Source organism: Podarcis melisellensis (genome assembly GCF_964234715.1).
Source record: "Podarcis melisellensis genome assembly, chromosome: 1".
In the NCBI taxonomy this organism is placed as follows: Eukaryota; Metazoa; Chordata; class Lepidosauria; order Squamata; family Lacertidae; genus Podarcis; species Podarcis melisellensis.
The window spans coordinates 56,752,425-56,772,111 of NC_138528.1; the positions used below are offsets into that span (position 1 = coordinate 56,752,425).

General features: G+C 42.9%; 1 protein-coding gene across 4 annotated transcripts in view; it reads right to left on the bottom strand.

Moving 5' to 3' along the window:
- Positions 1-18,055, bottom strand: part of LOC309358926 (uncharacterized protein) — a 54,442-nt gene extending 36,387 nt beyond the window's left edge. Inside the window, exons 1-2 of one of the 4 annotated variants that reach the window (XM_081892190.1) lie at positions 17,584-18,055; positions 11,228-11,307 (exon numbers count right to left, since the gene is read on the bottom strand). In XM_081892190.1, coding sequence (XP_081748316.1) covers positions 11,228-11,307; positions 17,584-17,607 — 104 coding nt within the window. In that variant the 5' untranslated portion in view covers positions 17,608-18,055. The remainder of the gene's footprint in view (positions 1-11,227; positions 11,308-17,583) is intronic. The other 3 variants (XM_081892189.1, XM_081892188.1, XM_081892191.1) reach the window with 3 other exon arrangements.
- Between the last annotated feature and the right edge of the window lie 1,632 nt (positions 18,056-19,687).

The window sequence follows — 19,687 nt, forward strand, 5'->3', positions numbered from 1 at the left end:
AGTGTTGCAGTCTACATAACAATTTCCTTTGTATAATCTCAGCAAGATCATGAGAAATCTATTATTGTAGAACACTTGTAAACTGAAAAAAATATATATAATCTTTTTTCATTCGTTCAGCCGGAAAGGGAAGATGAATATGGCCTGAAGAGGCAAACTGAATTCCTTTTCTACTGCCTTTATATTGTGCACCCAATTGGTCTGATGTGCTTTGGGATTGTTGGTTTGATAATCTTTGCTGAGAGAATGAAGTGGTGATTGCAGTACTATGCTGAGATAAAGGTGCACGTCACATAAGAGTCCCTCAGCTCCCATCCCCAGATACATTAGGAGTCCTTAGCCGCCATGAGAAATGTGTTATGCAGGATGCAAAGGGGGAAAAGGGATATGCAATGGATGGAAAGAAAAAGAAGGAAGGCAATATGCATGATGGTGGTTGTTAGATGGAAACGAATTGCTAGTTTAATGCTTTAGAGAGGCGTGTGTGTGTGTGTGTATGTGTATGTGTATGTGTATGTGTATGTGTGTGTAAATAAAAACACAAGTCAAGCCCTGAAGGCCTATGTAGTCCTTTATGTAGTCTCACAGTAGCCAACCAGTTGCCTGGAAGAAGCCCTCAAGCAGATGTGCAGTCGATTTATACAGGAAGGTAAAGGCCCTTAACTTCAAGCCCAGTTGATTTCAATTGGATTTTATGGTTCTTAATTTTGCCTGGATTATGAGCTAAACTTTCAAACAAGGAAAGGAAAGTTGCACCGAATGGCAGGTCAGCGTGGGATGGAACAGAAATGACTTTTGTCCTTCTTCTAGGACTAGACAGTGGTTCTAGTTCTGGCTTTGTACATTGATGAAACACAATGTTATTACCATCAAGAAAATTGCAAGAATAATATGTTTGTTTAAAAATAGTGCTGACAATGGGAAGCTGAATCAGAAGTGATGTCACTGATTATATACTGTCCCAAATCCACATTCTGTCTAGCAATCTGACACAACACCATTGGGTAAGCTATCTAGAAGAAGAATTGCACGTCCCTAGGTACATCGTGGTCTGTGTCCTAGGGAAAGTGATGTCCCTACAACCAAAGTATAAACCTTGATGGGAAAATGTGTCAACATTTTGTCACTCAGTAATGATTTTACAGAATAGTCCTTACGGCCACTGAACACCATACAACTTTCACGCATACCTCTTTGTAGAAATAGGAGTGACAAAAATTGTGAAATATATTACACCAGCACAGAAATGGGGAAGGAAACAGCATGTTAAATCATTTTATTTTCTAAGCTTATTCTGCTCCTTGCAGATAGAGGCTTAGAATCAGAGCTGATTACAGTGCAAGGATTTGATTAAATAAGACAGAAAGAAGAACGATCTAACAGAAAGATATCTATCCATTCCCTATTATAAGTAGAGGCTTCAATAATTCCAAGTGAAATTTATCTTTAAATCTTTTTGAGCCAAATTCTATTCTCAGCAGCACTGCCGCAAAGCCAGTGTAAATTTATTTTCTTTCTGCATTCCAGTCTTTGGTGGAGCTGACTTGATTGTAACAGAATTTGATTTTAAATGAATTAATAGCAGATGTTCTTTCTGTAAGGAAGTAGTATGTTGCTTATTTATATTATTTGGGGTTAGTCGAGGTGCATATTTACACTGTGGTCTCCTGCATGTTGACTGCATGTGCAAAAGTCCTCTAACAACAAAATCTGAACCAGTTAACTGTTAACTGTTGCAGCCCATTGGAGTGCTGGAGCTATGGAACCAATTGGGAATGTTTGGTCTTCTTGTCAAAAGTCTGGTGTTTGGGAGGTACCTAATCAACCAGAGGTGTGGATGTTGGCTATTCAGTCAATATACTGTCTTGTCATGCTAAATTTTAAATGGCAGGAAAGAACTGTATGCCAGGATACTGCCCCAGATTTCATTATATGAGTTCAGGGATATGATCATAAAAACTAAGGAAAAATTACAATGCAAAATGCTTGTGATTTCCTAAGCTAATGGGGTGCAAACAGATTTTTGACGACAACAACAACATGGAAATGAGCACTAGATTTTTGCTAGATTCCACTAGATCCAGACGTGGCTTTTATGTCATGTGAAATATCACATAAAATATGGAAATTAACATGTAAGGAAACATCAGGCAGATGGAATAAGCTTCTGTCTGAATGCAGCCTTTGACTAAACCAGCAAGGAAGGGTTCATACTAGGGATAGAAATATGTGGCCTTGCAGAGATTGTTGGACAGCAACTCCCATCGCCCCTGACAATTGGCCATGCTGACTGGGGCTGATGGGAGTTGGAGTCCAGCAATATCTGGAGGGTCACAGGTTCTCCACCCCTGGTTTATTTGGTGCTCCCAACCAATCCAAAGGCTAGACTTGGAGTCAATCTAACACATGGCGAACTTGAAATAAGAAAGAAAATTATTCAGAGCAGGACCTAGGAGTTGAGGAGGACAAGGGAGAGGGGAGAGGCAGAGAAAAATATGGTCTGAATAAAGATACATACTGGATGTTCTGAATAAAGATACATACATAATTTTATCTGTATGCAGCCTTTCCACAGTTAAAATCATGCTCAAGGCGGTTTACAACATTAAAAAATACATAACAGCATATCAAAAGTAGTAATAAACATTAAAAAATACACAACCAAACTTGTGTATTTCCACATAAATCACAACAAGATCTAAAATAACGATGCAAAAAACCAACAGCAACAACTCTGTCTACAACAACACTCCCCAAACAACACTCCAGCCCTGTAAGATCTCCATTATTCAAGTCTATTCCTCATGGACAGACAGGTATTTAAACCATGGCTGACTTGTTAATGTGGCAACCGTACAGAAGAGTACAGTAGATAATGAAAGGAATATGCAGCTGTGGACTTACAGGAATCAGCACTTGAGACTCCTCTGTCAACTTTAACACCAGAAGTGCTGGCACATCATTAACCTACGACAGACCTGCACACAGTGAGAACCAGCAAACCAGACACAACCCGTGAGCCCCATAAAGTGGTTTGTCAGGTACTTGACACTCCTCTTTCCAATTTGGCAGTCCCAGGCAGGCAGTAAAAGCATGCGATGAGCTGACCCACTTGTGACCCCTCTTGTCAGCCGCATTCGGCTTGGGCAGGCCTGAAGTGTGTTTTTCACCAGTCAGAATCTCTGTTTAATGCTGCCCAGATGGAGTTCCCATAACACTCAGTAGCAGGACTCCCAGGCAAGACTATCACTCCTTCTGTAGCACCTGACAAAGCAGAATGCCTCTCTCCTTCTTCAAGGGATTAAAGCAGCATTTCTTTTGCGCTACCTGGTGATTTTTATACTCTGTGATAAAGTTAATGTATAGAGCTGTCATTCTCTCTTTCCTTTAACCAGATTGTCCAGCCGTTTCTCTGGACAAAGCCTAGCTCCATACTATCTAAGGATAATCTAATACAGTGGTACCTCGGGTTAAGTACTTAATTCGTTCTGGAGGTCCGTTCTTAACCTGAAACTGTTCTTAACCTGAAGCAGCACTTTAGCTAATGGGGGCCTCCTGCTGCCGCTGCACAATTTCTGTTCTCATCCTGAAGCAAAGTTCTTAACCCGAGGTAATATTTCTAGGTTAGCGGAGTCTGTAACCTGAAGCGTATGTAACCTGAAGTGTATGTAATCCGAGGAACCACTGTAATTAGCCTGATCTGCTCTTAGGCCTCTTTTCCTCAAAGCAACAAGCAAAGCCAGGTAGAAGGCACACGTGAGAGGATGCTATTTTCATTTACTTTTTGTGAGACTACATTGTAAAACAATACATGGCAAGATAAATTCAGCTGATGAATATCCCCTCTCTCCCCGCAATCTGGGAGCCATGTTTCCACAGCATTTCTGAACAAGTTCAGTCTGAAACTGAGGGAAGAAGTTCGACTGAGGTCGCACTGAAAGGTGAGCCTAGTTTCATTCACGCTTTCCAATACCTGGATCAAAACACAGCCATCTTTTGAATTTTGCATCTTTCTAAATTTTGCAATGCCAATACATCAGACTGCTTCTTGCATTGAGTACCCATGTATGTCTAAGTCACTAATGCATTGTCAGAGTTCCTTTGTTTAAAAAAACAACTTTTATGCAAAATTGAATATAAAGTTACAAGCCAAAACACACACACACACGTATGTATGTATGTATGTATGCATGTATGTGTGTGTGTGTGTGTGTGTGTGTGTATAATGTATCAGACCTCTTGCTATACAGTGGACACTTGGGTTGCAAACATGATCCATGTGGGATGCATGTTCGCACCCCGCACGTCTGCGCATGCGCGGGTTGTGATTTGGCACTTCTGCACATGCGCAAAGCGTGATTGTTTGCCCCCCAAAGCTGCTCTGTCTGTTCCCCCAAGCTTTCAGAGCAGATTTCAGGGTGGCATGGGCCACAGGTGGAGGGAGGAGATGGGGGAAGTCATGGTCTGCTAGCAGTAATCCTTTGTGTAATTATTCAGTTGAATACTGGTCTTGGAATTGAGCCACAGCCACTGTCTTTCCTTCAATACGTTAAAAAAAGCCCATGTACCAAGGTGCTCCTAATATGCAAATTTATTTAAATTTTAATAATTTTAACCAGCAAATGTCTCTTGCCTGCTCCCGTACGTTGCCACTGTGGCATTGCATGAGTTCCTGCCACTTGCGAAAATAAATAATTCACATAAGCTGACAAGTGTATGGAAGTCAGTCAAATGCAAAGTTCCTTTTAAGGAAGACAGTACTTATCAGGAACGAAAAGACACATACATTCACGCACACTCAAGTTCACACACTTTTCGTGAGCAAAAAGAATTGCGTTTTGGCTAGTGCACAGCTAGAGGATAATACAAAAGAAGGGGTCACTTCATGTTCTGCAGTTGTCCAGCTCTGTCAGGAGCTGCTGGATGAGTGATGGTCTTCTTGTTGGCAGTCTTCTAATTGGACAGTAGCAAGGAAGAGCAGAGAACAGCTCTGAAAGATGTATTTCTGCCAGTGTGTGCTGCCGACACCAGGAAACAGAGCTCACGAGAGGTGAATTGGGGAAGCAGAAACAATGAGTTGCTTCCTCGTTATGCTATGAACTAAAGCAGGGTCTATCATTGGAGCACCCATGGGCACCATTGTGTCTGTCAGTACTTCCTGTGGTGCCTGCAAAAGGTCTCAGAAATTGTCCCCTCAGAAATATACAATGTTCAAGAGGTGGTTTGCTCTTCCTCCTCAGTTCCTGTTTGCCTTGGTTCAGCCTTCCCTGCGTTGAACACACAGCCCTTAAACGTGCCCACCTTTCAGTGAATGCCAGGATTGGATATTCCCTTTCATTCTGAACAGAGGAGAGGTGCAAGGAGCATCTCTTTGTGAGTGAGCATAGGGGTGCCTTTCCCCCAATGATTATGAGGGGCTAATGGGGGGGGCAGGTCCGCATCATTTATATTCCTGTTTCTTTTTCTGCTCTCTTAAATGTGGAAATCATTTTGTGTTATACCACACATCCCATTGCAGCCACTAATGTGTCACTTTGTGAAATTTGGCAAAACGCTAGTTTTAAAAATGTACTGTTCCTGTTGTGCCACTCCAATTAATGAAGCATCTAATAGTTTAATATATATATATACAAGTCCCCCCCCCAAATATTACTCCCTGCCCCAATATCTGCTGTTTGAAGGGATAACTTCAAGTTACAAGCAGATGTGTAACTGAGCCCTGGTATCACTTTTAAATGAAAAACTGCTTACAGTGGGAGGGGTTTAGAGTGGAGAAAGCAGAGCTCCTTAATCCTTTCCCCACCCACTATTTCTGTGTGATAAATTCTGCCCCATACATACACCAGTAGCTTTTCACTCCACAAAGCTCCTGAATACTGTAATGCTTGCTGTTTCTGAAATCCCCTGGGCAGAAAGCACTTGGGGGAGAGACAGCAATTTGGAAAAGAGAATAGGCAGACAGGGAAACAGTTAAGCTTCCTCCATTATCTGCTGCAGCATCTCTGGTATAAATTTATCCTGTCTAGTGTATTTTTTCACTCTGAAAAGTGGTGTAGGGGTTAAATTACATACATTCACATGTAACCAACATTTTTAGACACACACACACCCAGAACATGAATGAATTTGACAAAAGGACAGGAAGGATTTCCAGAGAGCAGTCCTGAAGGGCATAAATACATAGCAAGTTCCTTGATAGATGAAACCAAAGTTCCACCTAGTCCAAAATTCTGTCTCTTCACAGTGAGCTTAGAAAAATAACAACTGGAACAGCTGGTTCCTTTTGTTTATCATATAATTAGGTCTGCATTGTCTCTGAATGTGAAGATTCCATTTTTAGCTATCATAGCTTGCCCTAACTTGATTGCCCTCATTCTTGCTTGCATGGGTATCCAATGTCCCTAGGCTGCTCTTTAAAAAATACATGGTCCCTCAGTAGTTTCACAGAAATAGCAAAGAACGTTGCGAATGTTAGGCAAATATTTTTTTTTCACAATTGCCCATCGCAGAATTCAGTGCAATGTAGTTAACCAAATCAATACATTTATTCACAGGATGCTGAAAGAACATGAAGATCGGGTATTTGGAAATAAACAAAGAAAATACGTTTCTGTTTAAGATTCTGGAGTAGTTGCCCTGTATAAGAAAATAACCAGTCCATCTTCCGAACACGCCTGTTATAAGCAGCTTTGGATGTGACAATTACACTGAGAGACCAGGAAATGCACATGTCTTATGCTTCCTGTTCCTGCTCTTCAGTGTCTCATCTGAAATAAGATGTTCAATGCCTCTCCCACAAGTGGGCAGATTTAGTGTACAGACAGCTTTGCTTATCTCCCCATCAGCAGAGACTCAAGTTATATTAAATCATGTTTATTATGCTGCTAACTTAATGTAATAATGACTCATCCACGAGATGAGATCTAATAGAGGCCATGCTTCCCAGGCGCAATGAAATGAAATGACATGTCCTTAAAGACAAAGTCCACTCAGCCTGAAGAAGCTGCTGCTTCTTCAGATGAAGTTGTTGAGCAAGGCAGTCTCAGCACGGCAGAAGTACCTGGAAGTGCTAGCTTACATTACTCTAATGCTTTGTGTGAAGTGGTAGCCACACATGACAGTGTGTGGAAGATCCTAGGTTCAAATCAATTCCCAGCATCTCTAGTCAAAAAGACCTCAGGTAACAACCATAGGTAATAAGCCCCAACCCTTGAAGAGCTGCTTCACATTAAAGCAAATAGGAGAACTCTCTTTCTTTGGAGGTCTTTAAGCAGAGGCTTGACAACCATATGTCAGGAGTGCTCTGATGGTGTTTCCTGCTTGGCAGGGGGTTGGACTCGATGGCCCTTGTGGTCTCTTCCAACTCTATGATTCTATGATTCAAATAGGAGAAGGCTAAATCGTCCAGTTGTCAGACTCAGGACCTGAGGCGCCGAGTTCTGCCCAACATTGGGGGGGGGGTGTTTGTGCATATGTGATATCACATACGCAATGCAGCTGTCACATCGGGAGGAGACCAATAGTGAGAGGAGTCCGAGCGTGAAGCCTGGCTGTGTGGCATGACACTGTGCTCGGCTCCTGGCTCTCCTGCTTCACTGTGGCTGGCCCTGTGGAGGAAGCGAGCTCGGCGGAGAGGGAGAAGGGGCAGAGGAATGATGGGACTCACAGTCCTTGCTTGGCCTGCCCTGGAGGCTACAGCAGGAGGCACAGCAGAGGCAGCAACCCATTGCAAAACAGTGCAGCGGCAGGACCAGGAAGCAGAACTGTCCTTTTGCTACTGCTCTAGGCAACTTTGCAGCCTCCCCCCCATCCCCATGGTGAAACACCCCCAGGACACTCCTGACAGTCCTGGCAGCCTCGTCATGAGAGAGACGCTGGGTAGGTGATGGAGGGGCCACAGTGATGTGGGTCTTCCCTATGAGGGAAAACAACAGCATGGGAGGGGTTGCTTAGGGAACAAGGCAGTGCACAAGCAATGTGTTGACTGTTGCATCGGTAGGTGGCCGATTCCGTGCTCGGCCTCCTCCGCCTCCTGAAAATTGTGGGGTTGAAGATACCTCAGCCCTATAGAGTTGGCACCTATGTTCAGGCCAAGCCAGTTTCATATGTAGTTAAGGATGCAGGGTGAACTCTGGCATTGTTTAGATGCCTATGGGAAGTCCACCAGCAGGACATGAGGCCAACAGCCCTCTCCTGCTGCTGTACCTCAGCAACTGCCTTCCACAGGCATTCCCTCTCTGAGCCTGGCAGTCACATAGAGTCATTGAGAGCCTTGCCCTCCACAAATTTGTCTTAATCGCCTTTTTAAGCCATCAAAGCTGGTGGCCCTTCTCACACTGTGTTCCTATGCGGACCCAGGTTCTGTGAATCGTCAGAGAAAGAAAGCTGGATGCCTGCTGGCGTTGAAGTATTGCTAGCAAAGTACCCACGCAGAGATCCTCCGATTCTTACACTTCTCTTTGGTATGCACGCAGCATTCCTTTTTGCTGGCGGAGCAGAGTGGTGGCACTGACAACAGCTGGAGAGGGTCTCTTGAGATGAAACAGGTGTTGCACGGCAGCAATTAGGGAGAAAGCAAGAAGGCAAAATAACAGGGAGTTGCCAGGAGCTAAATCCTTCCCTCGGGAACAGTGCCTGACCTCAAGGAAGTCCATGAGACATCCAGTCAGACGGAAAAGAAAAGCTTGTCCCTCTAATAATGCGCGTTAGCCACCACCGATAACACACACACTCTGTCTTTATTTCCTGGGTGGGAGTGAAATCTCTGTCAAATGATGCCCTTGATGTTACAACTACTGTAAATAGCAGCATAAGAAACAAAGATCCCGCTGTCGGCAGCTTTGGGGCGGCTTGAATCGTAAGGACATCCATTTGAAAATTTGGCTGTCATTAGAAAGAAAGCGAGGCAATTTCATGCCACAGTAGTTAAAGGCAGACAGTGTTCTGGTCACTGGTAAGCACAATGTTGTTGCTAATGTCTCCAGTAACTGCTAATTTACTCTTCCATTTTGCTCCTCTACGCCAGCCACAAAGGGAGCTGACTCCAATTATTTTTCAGACAGAACCCAGCCTGGTGTTTACCATTATCTCCCTGACAACCCCTTCGTGTGACAACATTATGCAATGTAATTGCAAAGCTGCTTCATCTCACTGGGGCTGTTATTTTCAGTTATTTTTTTTCCCAAGGTCAAGGATAATAATTAAGGGATTGCCTGCAACACAACCTTGTCATGTACCCAAAAAAATAACTCCCAATAAGGCACCCACTGTTCCCCCGTGAGGAGATTTCTGTCCAGTTAAGAAGTGCTGGAAGATCATTTGAATGGCGTTTGGGGAGTGGAACACTAGGGAATAATTTGTAGAGAACAGCATCTGGAAGTCCACACAGCTTTACACATAACGCTAAGTCAAATTATGTCTAAGTGTGACAGAACGAGTATGCGAGTTCATGAAATTAAAGTCATAATTGTGTTTCTCCTTCCACCATCCAGCTACTGCCATAAGTACCCAGAGCTAAGCTATGGTTTGTCTTCATGCTATATCTAAGCCCAGGCTCATGGTGTGTTTTGCTCCAGTCAACCCACAAGTTTTAGCCATGGTTTGTTATTGAATGATAATTCATGAGTTGTCTGGAAGAAACAAACCAGAATCCCTGGTTTGGACATAACACCAAGGTAAACCATGACTTAGCTCTGGGTTGCACAGCAGTAGCAGAGGAGGAGCAAAGTCACCACAGTTCTTGCTCCGTATATTTGCATACTCACTCATGCACATTTTGTTTGGCTTAGCATGACATGCAGACTGGGCCTTTGTCAGGTGTTGAGTACAGATATAAAACAACTGAATGAATATATATCACACGCACACCCCATCTCTTTGTCACATTGTATCATGACCAAATTCTCAATGAGGATTAACTTGTTCCATAAAGCAGTAGTGAGGAACTTTTCTTCTTCACAGGCAATCTTCTGGCGGCCACATACCAATGGCCACTCTCCATTCTCCATCCAGGCAATCAAGCAGTATTATCACAGTTCAAAACCATATTGTAGGCTGACTAAATCACTAGGGAAGGGTACAGAGCAGGGCCAGTGAAGGGTGTGGCCTGGGGAGGGGCCTGGGAAGTGTCGCCAGGGCAAAATCCCTCTGCAGATTTTCTGTGCAGCTGATAAAATCCGGCTCAGAGAGTAAGATCAGATTTTCACAAGGCATGGCCACAGAGCAATGAGAAAAGCTCTTGGAGCCGGGGAAATGAATCAGTATATGGAACAATCAAAATAAGGGTCCACCGAAAGTGAGGATGAGCCATAGGCATAAATACTTAATGGAGTGCCTCACTCATCATCAATCTTCCCTTGGTTTTCCACAGCTAGATAAGATTAATTGTGTGGTAACATGGGAGAGGGCCTAGTCTGCAAAGGTGCCCTGTTTGTGGAATGCCTTCCCTTTCAATATATAGCTGGCCCCTTCTTGAGTTTCAGCACCAGCTGAAGGCAGGCTTGCTTGCTCAGACATTTGTGTGGGTTAAGTATAGTTATACCTGCTGATGTCGACATGTTACCTGCTTCCATTTTAGGGTATAATTGTATTGACTGGTTTTATTGTTTGGGTTTTTAAATGTGCTTTATTGTGCCATTCCCTGGATTAACCTGTGATCAGGCAGGTTACAAATATAATAAATGAATGGATAAATAAATGGACATTACATTTTCACTCTGCTCACTTTTAACTCTGGCCCCACTGACCTGGAGCTTTTGCCTGATATGTGGCCCTCAGAAAGTTGTCCATCAAGGAATGGGGCCCTCAGACTGAAAAAAGTTCACCCCACAATGCCCTCCAGTGAAGCCCACTGTCTTGTGTTTGCAGTTAGTGGCCCATTCGGTGTCCAGTATTTGCTCTAGCTGTCCCATCAGATTCACACCTTGGTACGGTAATTGTAACCAGCAGCCTGGCTCATGGGAATTGACAAAGATGGTAACGGAGAAAGAGTAAAAGTAGTGGCACAAAGAAAGTGCAAATCACCTCGATGGCTGACACTGATGAGCAATGGCCTTCTAGAGGGAGATAGTCTGCAATAATTGGATCCCACTTGTGTGTGAGGCAGAAAGGTCTTGATGGGAGCAAGGGAAATCAATGAAACAAGATAAAGGTAGAACGAGGGTGGGGGGATCCTGTACATTTGGCACTAGTGAAACATCTCTCCATTTTCCCATGTCTTATAACTTACTTTTCATTATCTTTAGTGTGGGTAGAAGTGGATCTTTGTTCCTCGTTGTAAAAACCGGCTGGCTTCATCTTTGTTGCCTGTGGAAAGAAATAAAGCAAACAGTCTTCTCACCAGGCAGCCACATACAGTCCTCCAGATTTTCTCCAGCACAACTTATTGTGAATAAGAACAACAAGGGAGGACCAACCATCTATTCTGCATTTCTCGAATGTTTCCTTTTCACTAATTATTTCAGTCTACTGTGGATCTTCTCCGGTCATTTTCAGCCCTCTTGGACCAAAATTTGGTCCCCTAGAAAGATGAGTTAAGTTGGTAGAGCATGAGGCTCTTAATCTCGGGGTCCTGGGTTTGAGCCCCACATGGGGCAAAAGATTACTGCATTGCAGGATTTGGACAAGATGACCCTTGTGGTCCCTTCCATTGATTCTATGAAACTCTTAAACCAGCAGGATGCAAAATAGTGGTTTTAAATGTAAGGACCTAAGAAGAGCCCTGCTCCATCAGGCCAATGATGCATCTAATTCAGCATCCTTTTCTCACTTTGGACAATTGTGGGAAACCTTCAGAAAGGACCTAAGTCCAAGAGCGCTCTCCCTTGTGGTTTCCAACAACTGGTGTTCAGAAGAATGCTGCCTCTGACTGTGGAGGCAAAGCATAGCCCTCATTTCCTCATAATCCTCTTCTAAAGCCTTCCAAGTTTGTGACCACCACCATCTCCTGAGGGTGAGAGCTCCACCCTTTAACTATGCCCTGTGTGAAATGTCCCTGTCCCTGACTAATAACTTCAGGAATGTTTTCTCCTTCAGTTTGCAGAGAATACACAACTTAAGGTCAGCGGAGTTATAGCTTAGTTAAATCTACTGAGAAATGGTAGTTCCCTGATGGATGAATAAGGCAACAAAATAAGGTTCTCAGTGATGGTCCCATGAGGAGCTACACTCAGGGCAGTATCCAATTAAAACAGGTACACTAGTGCAATGACTTTTGGCTGCACAATGTAACTTCCCTGCCCTCTTCTAAATCTAAATCTGCTTCAGAGGAAACCCAGAGCAGCTTTAGGGGTCACATTGTGGTGGGGAGAGGATAGGATGGGGAAGATACATTGCCCAAGAAAGAGTCACTGTGCTAGTATAACTGTTAGTTGGATACCATTCTCAGTTTGGTAGGTGTGAGGATGCACTTGCTTGCCTTCGATCACGCTACCCCAGTGACGTAGCGTGGGTTGTCAGCACCCGGGGCAAGGCAAGTAATTTGCACCCCCTAACCCGTGGATTTGCGCCCCCTAACCCTAACCCCCAGATGTTGCACCCGGTGCGGCCGGCCCCCCCTGCACCCCCACGCTACGCCACTGCGCTACCCTACCCTTATGAAATGAAATGTCATGCTTTCTCCTACTAAGGAAAATTCATGAACCAAGCTTTCGTGGCCTTGGTACATTTCAGCTGTTGACGGGCACAATCAATACTTAGAGCATGTTTTTTCCTGGTCAGTATTCCATTTCTCAATCATAGCCCATGTGGATCATGATGATCCTTTGCCTTGGGAACATCATGTCTCCATCTCTGTCTTCTATCTGCTTTGTAAGATGGTATCCTTGCTCCCCAGGGTTGGTCTGATATATTTATTTAGATTTCTTTCCTGCCACAGGAACACAGATAATGGTTACCATTATCTCGTTTGATTCTCTCAAAAACAATAAGGGCTGCCTAAATGTATAGGAGTGGACAAACAGCCTTGATCGGGTCCATGTTCCCTGCACATCTTTAGTCTCATCTTACATGTGACAATCTATAAGTGGATTGCATGTCGTTTCCTGTACAGAACTGTCTTTCTATCAGCTGTAAGAGACTGGTTAGGCTGATATGGGGACTCAGAATGATACATTCAGAACAATTATGTGGTAGAGTCCTTCCTGGAATGTACAATTCAGACTGAATGTGTGGTTGTGTGTGAGAGAGAGAGTTGTGATTTTGAACTCTCCTCTATGTAAAAAGTATTCCTCCAAGAAGAAAGATAGCACAGTGGGTTGTATTCATTGCTCGTTATACGCAGAGTAACCCCTTAGAAATTAATGGCCATGCCTAGCTTAGGTCCATTAATTTCAGTGGGTCTGTTCTTAGTATGGCTATTGTTAGATGCAACCAACAGGGTTGTATCAAGCATTGACGTGCAAGCAGAGCAGAGTTTTGCTCACATGTAAAGCAGTAAAAAAATATTAACTACTTTAAGCTGGATATGGTTTTAAACAGAGGCTGCAAACACACTAACCCATTTGTTGCACAAGCATGTAGTTTTCTCCTGCTTTGGAGGGTAGGACTCGAGGCAATGGCTTCAAGTTACAAGAAAGGAGATTCCGACTAAACATTCGGAAGAACTTTCTGACAGTAAAAGCTGTTTGGCAGTGGAACAGACTCCTACGAGAGGCGGTGGACTCTCCTTCCTTGGAGGTTTTTAAAGCAGAGGTTGGATGGCCATCTGTCATGGATGCTTTAGCTGCGATTCCTGCATTGCAGGGGGTTAGGCTAGATGACCCATGGGTCCCTTCCAACTCTAAGATAAATCTGGAACCATTCATACTCATCCTTAACATGCTGCTTTTAATCTAGATTGATTCTCCCACCTACTTTCAGCAGCCAGAAACATCATAGCCAGACACTGGAGAGACCTGTCAAGAGTAAGCATAGACCAATGGTACCAAATAGTATGGGAAACAGCCCTACTAGGAAAATTAACCAATAAACTGAAACTGACACAGGGACAAATAGAAGACGATACCTTCACCCGCGTATGGCTCCCTTTCATCACATACACAGTCCAACAAGACAACGACAAGAATCCACCAGCAGCATATGAATCAGTATGGCTAACCTGATTCAAAAACACCCACCGACCCCACTCACACATGAAAACAAAGTTCAACACAGCCAATCACAAACAAGCAACCACACCCTAGGCCAACCACAATTTCTCTCACCACCAAAGGAACACAAGCGAATAGCAAAGAGAACCTGCACAAATGACGCTGACACAAAAACCCACACATACATTAAGCAAAATAGAAATATTGCCTCCCGACTCCACCCCCACCCACCATGGCCCCCTCCACCTCTTCTCTCCTCTTTTCTTCCTAATGTAACCCTAATGTCTCAACAAATGAAACTGACGTATGAAAAATGTAACTTGAAAAAAGTGACATTGTGCATACCTTTGTAAACCAAGAAAACTTTAATAAAATTTAAAATTTTAAAAAAATAATCTAGATTGATTCTAAATCCTGCTGTCCACAGGATTTATTCTAAATCCTGCTGTCCACAGGATTGATTCTAAATCCTGCTGTCCACAGCTGCCTGATATGCATTTGAAAACCCTCCTCTTTATTAGGTTGTCCACTCCTTTTCCTCCCTGCATATACCTCAGGTAAGTGAAGAAGGAAGCAGTAGCTGTAATCTTAGCACATCCCCACTCACAACATCATTGGGCATATGTGGGTACATCTCCCCGCATCCCCCCGCTGCTGTTAGGACTGCCTACATCTGTTTTCAACTGGTCACACTGCAGAGCAATACAGAAGCAGATTTTATTTTCAGAATGAAACCAGTTACATTCATTCAAGAAGGGCTTTTCGGGTGCAAAAGATAGGCACAAGATCTAGACTGTGTGTGGACTAAACAGAAAAAGCAGGCACTCAGTCTCCTTTGATTCTTTGATAAAATGTGTGTATGTAGCCCAGGGTGTGGAACCTTTGGTTTTCCAGATGTTGCTAGATACTCCACCTGCAACCATCGCTGTCTATTGGCCATGCTGCCTGGTGCTGATGGGAGTTGGAGCCTGAAAGCATCCAGAGGTTCTCTACCCCTGCATAATGGAAAGCTTTCCAAAATCCTCTGGATCATGATTCATCACCTGTTTTACAAAGCAATTAGTGTTATATCTTGCTCTCTTTACTCAGGCGAGGCTCCATAACAGGTTGTCCTTTCCTACTAAGCTTATAAAGAATGACGCATAGCAGCTCTTTCCTTGTAAAGCTGCAGGCGAAAAGAGAGAGCATAGGTTTCCCACATATGAGAGAAAAAGAGCACTTGGAATGATGTAGTGCGCTGAGTTAACAGATAAAAGAGCTTTGAGGAGCCTTGAAAAGATAGCAGATTTAAAAGAAAGAATTGTTTTTATATGTTGCCTTTCACACTTGAGAGCCCCCAAAGCAGCATCGTTCAGAGTAATGCAATAGATATTGTTGGTGTAATAGCTTGCCACAGCCAGTATATGGCCAACAATAGAACAATAGAATTATAGTGTTCCAAGGGACTTAAAGGGTCATCAAATCCTCTCCTCTGCGCTGGGACAGGATTAATGTCTAAGGCTGCAAGCCTATGCACAATTACCTGGAGTAAGTCCCAATGAACTCAATGGGTTTTACTTCTGAATAAATATGCGTAAGAGCAGCAGGCTCAAGGTAAGGATTCTTGTTTTCAGCCAGGATATTTCCTGTACATCAACATTTGCCAGTCGTGATGAGGAGAAGCCTGACTCCCACTTCCCAAATGCCATTTACGCTAGAGTTTTCCTCCCTACAGTTCAGTAAACAAGAAAGTGAAAGGCAATTATTGTGCCAAACCAGTCACTAATTAAGTTGAAGATGCTTGATTTCCCTTTTATGCCTACGACAACAACAAATCAATAATGCCTCAAGTCAACAGACTGAGTATGAAATTCTATAGCAATACATTTTTTTCCGCGGGACAGTTACATTAATATTGCAGTTAGATTTGTGTGTGTTTAGGCTTACTTGGGAGTGAGCCCTACTGAACACAGTGGTACTTTTCTGGGTAAATATGCATAGGATTGTGCTGTTTATTTCAAAATGTGATACTTCAACTTTCTGACAAGAGGAATGTTCAAGATGACATGTAAAAAGTCAGATTTGAAACAATGCAATCTGAAATAACAAATATACAGAACAGCAGAAGTAAACATTGGTTAAAATAACGAACAGATCATTAGAACAGTTTTTGGTTGGACACCCCCCCCCCAAAGTAAAGTGCTAGCAAGCTGAATGTGGCTAAGGAGCCCCAATTGGGGTGTCACCACTGGAAAGGCCTTGCTTCTGGCATCCACCTGTCAAAGGAAAAGCCTGGAACAGAGTCTCACATTATGATCTTGGCAGAACAGCAGGTTCAAAAGAGAGAAGGTGGTTCTTTAGATACCTAATTTTGGTGCTGTTCTTACTGTAAAAATAATGAATTTCCAATCTCCATCAAGGAATTTTCCACTTTGGGAACAGAAATGTGCATGCTTTTAAAGAGAGTTCATTTGAGGCACATCTTTTACAAAGGAAGCAGTGAGAAAACGGATGCAAATTTGACTCTGCTTTGTGCATTTTGTCATAATATCTAAGGAGAACTGTTATGTGTCTTTATCAATTCAAAATGCATGCTCTTCAGATGCATCTGTCCACATGAAAGATGTATTAATTGGATGTTATACCTACTGTATTTCTTCATTTAAATATTTTGTAGAGGGAGATTTCATTAATCATGGACATTTGTGGAATACTAGTGCTGCCAGCTCTGATTCACCTTTTTGGCTCAAGCTGGAGGCAACAGGGTGTCACTTGTGAATTCAGCATCCATTTACCCTCCAGGCCAGTTTAATACAGTGATCAGTACTAACAGAGCTTCTTCAGTTACCATCTGTAGAGGAAGAGGGCTTTGCAAATACACCCCAAACCAAATGTGTGTTTGCAAAAAAAAACCCCACAAAAACTATTTTTGCCCATCAGCAGTTGGCGAGGTGATCTTTTTCTTGCACAGGCACACATATGCAAAAGGTAATCAATAACATCTAGGATTTGCTTCAAAAGAGAATAGACAGTATCATCCATCTTAATGAATGTTAACTGAAACTCATCTTGCTTAATTCCCAGCACAAGAAGATCTATAGCTTAACAGCCCCTTAAAGCACTGAGTCTCACCAAAGATAGATCAAGAGAGGGGGAGGGAATTATGTTTCTTTGTTGTTTTAAACAGAACATGAAAAACTTCAGTCCTTTTTTTAAAGATATGCTGATAAAACTATAAATCTTTAAACTACTATAGAATTTACTGTAGAATTATAGTACAGTGATGGAAACAGAAAAAGCTACTTTACCTGCCAGACCAAAAGAATGATATATAAGAAGAGAAGGAACATCAAAATGCATTCTTCATGGCTGGAAAGGAGAATTCCATTTCATATTCTATACCATTCATTAACAAAGGGAGATTTTTCAATAAGGGGGAAATACAGCAGCAAAGTTATTACTTATAAATCTGACATAATAAGAGAAATCTTATTTTGCTCCTGTGAATCAAGCTTACATTGCAGTCTCTTTTTCCCTCCATTTGAAAAGAGTAGTCAGCTAATCCATGTCGGCTTGAGAATGTTGTAAAAATGCTTATTTTGCTTCCTGTTATTTAATCCATTGGGAAATGACATTGCGTGCTGCCATTGAAAGCTGAGGGAACAAGCTTATTTTAGATATGAGTGGAAATGCCACTCAGAAAGAAAATGTCATTTGTGCTAATTGCAGCTTGAAGTACACCCATGAGTAAAGGGCACACACACCTTCTGGCTTCACAACAGCTTTGTCCACTCCTTAAAAAAGGGCCCTTCTGATGGTGTGTGGTTTAAAACCCCACCTGCCACATGAAACCTAAACATTGTTTTGTGTTTCTGTGATGCAGGTAACTTAAGCCTCCATGACAACTTTTATCTCCAGGCAATATTTCCTGCATAAGTGTTTGCCTAACCAGATTTAATTCAATTGCCAAACACAGAAGAATGACACACTGATCCTCTGGAGTGCTGGATATTTGATTATGAGTTTCCATCTTTCTCCTCCTCCTTCTGGTGGCAGTTGTATCTGTAAAACAGAGAGTTCAAACAAAATACTTCTCTGTCATCACCAGACTTCTCCACAGGAAAGCAACACAAAATATAAAGGTATTTTCAAATCACAGAACTAGGCTGCTGTGGGAACTTCACAATCTGATTTTGTGATACTGGAAATACTTCTAAAGGATTTTGAAGTGCCTAGCAAAATAACAATCTTGGAATTGTTTAAGATGGGGTGTGTGTGTGTGTGTGTGTGTGTGTGTGTGTGTGCATGGGACAAAAGCTTCCAAGGGCCACACGTAAAGAATGGGCAAGCCCAAAGACAAAAATGGACATGGGTAATGAATGTAAATTCCACCTTTGTACAGTAGGCTAGTTTCTATGCAAACCCGTCTCTTTCAAGGCACATACCTCTGGTTAAATACTTAATTCATTCCGGAGGTCTATTCTTAACCTGAAACTGTTCTTAACCTGAAGCACCACTTTAGCTAATGGGGTCTCCTGCTGCTGCCATGCTGCCGGAGCATGATTTCTGTTCTCATCCTGAAGCAAAGTTCTTAACCTGAGGTACTGTTTCTGGGTTAGCGGAGTCTGTAACCTGAATCGTATGTAATTTGAAGCGTATGTAACCCAGGGTACCAGTGTAAAATGCACAGAGCTCCAGAGCACATTCCAGGCATGTGAAAACACTCAAGGAGGGTGCAAAGCAGACCAGGGAGGGGTGTCGCCTGAAGAGAGTTCTGACTGCTGGACAGAGAGGCCTGGAGGGTGAAATTTCTCCCCCAGGCTTGAATTTCCCCATTACCTGATTTAGATACAAGTTCTAGCTTTATTAGACATTTTGTGAGGATCAGAGCTGGACAACGACTTTCTGCTGCTTTAGGTGAAAGACAAGATGGCGCCCGTGTCCAGAAGCTGACTGGATAAGCTTGATGTTAGCCACAGGACGGCATCATCCATCGTCATACCTGACAGCAGCAGGCTCACTTAGGTGTTGCACTGCAGGGCACGTGGCACACAGCCCTGTCCACCAGAGCCTCCCACTGCTCCCTAACCCCCAGCATGTGCTGTCTGAATTGCCTCACCCTGCCTAAAGGAAACGCTGATCCTGGCCAGGATCTGATATGGGGGATTTCTCTGTTTATCAGTAGTAAACAGAAGAGTGGTCAATATTTGGTTATTGCTGTTAAATAAACTTTTATACCAAAACACTGAACACTGGTTCATATTTAATGCACTTACTCTTTAAATCTTCCCAGAATCCACTGACAAATATATACTTAACAACCATTTTCTCCTGCGAAGTTGCCAAGTCTGTTTAATACAGTGAGTGGCTTGAAGCTTGCAGTCGTGGGTTATTTTGCAAGTTATCCATTCAGCAACTTCTCTTGCTTAAATTCACAAACTATATTATAAACTATTTGGCGTTTTAAAAATGTGTTTCAAGGCTTTTTAAGAGACCTAAGAAAAGAATTGCCTCCAGGAGGCAGCTGCTGTTGAATCCAACTCAACGGTGGCTTTGACTGAGCAGAAAGTGTTTATGCTTCTGTAAGTTAGGGTAACTGATTTTCTCCAGCACCACACACA